Source organism: Piliocolobus tephrosceles, chromosome 8 (genome assembly GCF_002776525.5).
Source record: "Piliocolobus tephrosceles isolate RC106 chromosome 8, ASM277652v3, whole genome shotgun sequence".
In the NCBI taxonomy this organism is placed as follows: domain Eukaryota; kingdom Metazoa; phylum Chordata; class Mammalia; order Primates; family Cercopithecidae; genus Piliocolobus; species Piliocolobus tephrosceles.
Window position 1 is genome coordinate 127,559,918 of NC_045441.1, and position 2,596 is coordinate 127,562,513.

General features: G+C 58.5%; 1 protein-coding gene across 1 annotated transcript; it reads left to right on the top strand.

Annotated features, from left to right (window-relative positions):
• Positions 1–275: 275 nt before the first annotated feature.
• LOC111524798 (inosine-5'-monophosphate dehydrogenase 1-like) lies at positions 276–1,819 on the top strand. Its single transcript, XM_026456354.1, is given in 2 exon segments — positions 276–1,695; positions 1,698–1,819. Coding segments are annotated over 2 exon segments (1,542 nt in total).
• The last annotated feature ends 777 nt before the right edge of the window (positions 1,820–2,596 follow it).

The following is a 2,596-nucleotide window of genomic DNA, read 5'->3' on the forward strand; positions in this document are numbered from 1 at the left end:
AGTCCCACTACTCGGGAGGCTGAGGCAGGAGAATGGCGTGAACCAGGGAGGCGGAGCTTGCAGTGAGCCCAGATCGCGCCACTGCACTCCAGCCTGGGCGACAATGTGAGACTCCTCTCAAAAAAAAAAAAAAACAAAAGAAAATTCTTAAGCACGAGCCTGCCGGTCCTGCGGCAACAGCGTGGCCACAGTGCGGCGTCAGCAGCAGCAGCAGCAGCAGCGGCGGCTGGCAGCCACCCAGGTGTTTATGTCAGGTGGTGGGGTCTCCGGGCGGCATGGCAGACTACCTGATCAGCGGTGGCACCCGCTACGTGCCCGAGGACCGGCTCACCGCACAGCAGCTCTTTGCCAGCGCCCACAGCCTCACCTACAATGACTTCCTGATTCTCCCAGGATTCATAGACTTCATAACTGATAAGGTGGACCTGAGCTCAGCCCTGACCTGGAAGATCATGCTGAAGATGCCACTCAACTCCTCCCCCATGGACCCTGTGACAGAGGCTGACATGGCCATCCCGATGGCTCTGATGGGAGGTATTAGTTTCATTCACCACAACTGCACCCCGGAGTTCCAGGCCAAGGAGGTGCGAAAGATCAAAAAGTTTGAACAGGGCTTCATCGTGGACCCCGTGGTGCTGAGCCCCTCGGATGCTGTGGGTGATGTGCTGGAGGCCAAGGTGTGGCATGGCTTCTCTGGCATCCCCATCACTGAGACGGGCACCATGGGCAGCAAGCTGGTGGGCATCGTCACCTTCCGAGACGTCGACATTCTTGCAGAGAAGGACCACACCACCCTCCTCAGTGAGGTGATGACACCAAGGACTGAGCTGGTGGTGGCTCCAGCAGGTGTGATGTTGAAAGAGGCAAATGAGATCCTGCAGTGTAGCAAGAAAGGGAGGCTGCCTGTCGTCAGTGATCGTGATGAGCTGGTGGCCATCATCGCCCGCAAAAACCTGAAGAAGAACCGAGACTACCCTGTGGCCTCCAAGGAGTCCCATGAGCAGCCGCGATGCGGGGCAGCTGTGGGCACCCATGAGGATGACAAATACCGCCTGGACCTGCTCACCCAGGTGGGCGTCAACGTCACAGTCTTGGACCCTTCCCAAGGGAGCTCAGTGTATCAGATCACCATGGTGCATTACATCAAACAGAAGTACTCCCACCTCCAGGTGACTGGGGGAAACATGGTGACAGCAGCCCAGGCCACGAACCTGATTGACGCTGGTATGGAAGGGCTTGGCGTGGGCATGGGCTGCAGCTCCATCTGCATCACCCAGGGTGTGATGGCCTGCGGTCAGCCCCAGGGCACTGCTGTGTACAAGTAGGCCGAGTATGACTGGCGCTTTGGTGCGCCTGTAATAGCCGATGGCAGCATCCAGACCGTGGGGCACATGCTCAAGGCCCTGGCCCATGAAGCCTCCACAGTGATGATGGGCTCCCTGCTGGCTGCCACCACGGAGGTCCCCAGTGAGTACTTCTTCTCAGATGGGGTGTGGCTCAAGAAGTACCAGGGCATGGACTCACTGGATGCCATGGAGAAGAGCAGCAGCAGCCAGAAACAATACTTCATCGAGGGGGATAAGGTGAAGATTGCGCAGGGTATCTCCAGCTCCATCCAGGACAAAGGGTCCATTCAGAAGTTCGTGCCCTACCTCATAGCAGGCATCCAGCATGGCTGCCAGGATACTGGGGCCCGCAGCTGTCTGTCCTTTGGTCCATGATGTACTCAGGAGAGCTCAAGTTTGAGAAGCGGACTATGTTGGCCCAGATGGAGGGTGGCGTGCAAGGCCTGTACTCTTACGAGAAGCGGCTGTACTGAGGACAGCGGTGGAGGCTGAGGTGGTGGAGGGGGCGCACCCCAGTGTCCTCCTTTGGGCACAGCCTCCCTCCATAACTGAGTGGTCCACAGATTTGCACTCTGGGCTCCCCAGCTCCTTTCCAGGGAGAGAGGAGGGGAGGTCCAGAAGTGTCTGTGGCCCCTCGCTGGGCATCCCCTGCAAAGTCAGGACTGCTCTCTGGTCCAGGCTGCCCTGGGAGACCCACCAAGCCCAGTCAGCTGGGCTCTTAGGCCCTACGCCTGCCTCAGGTCTTTCTTGCTGTAGCCTGCTTCAGCCTGGCCTCCACCCCAGGGGCAGGCAGCCCCTCCTGGCTTCTCCTGTAGGGCACCTCCCTGCCCCCAGCCCCCCAGGAAATGGTGCTTTCCTGGCCCTGCCTCTGGCCCTCCCCGGGCTGCTGCCCCCTCATGTGGCACTTCTGAGCTCCTCACCTAGGCCAAGGGGAGGTCTCTGCCCCCTTCCCCGGCCCTGGGCTACCCTCAGGTCCTGCTCCTCAGGCCACTTCCCTGTCCTTGTCCCTGGGGAGGAGGCTGCCCTGGTCATGACCACCTGCCTGTCATTCCTGACTCACCACCATCCCCAGGTGTACTGTTCCTGCCCTCTCCTCAGCTGCAGTTGAAGACTTTAACTTTGCACACTTTGGGATCACAGTTGCATCATTGACTATTAAATAATTGGAATAAATCAAGCAGGTATCAAGAAAGAAAGAAAGATGGAAGGAAGGAAGGAAGGAAGGAAGGAAGGAAGGAAGGAAGGAAGGA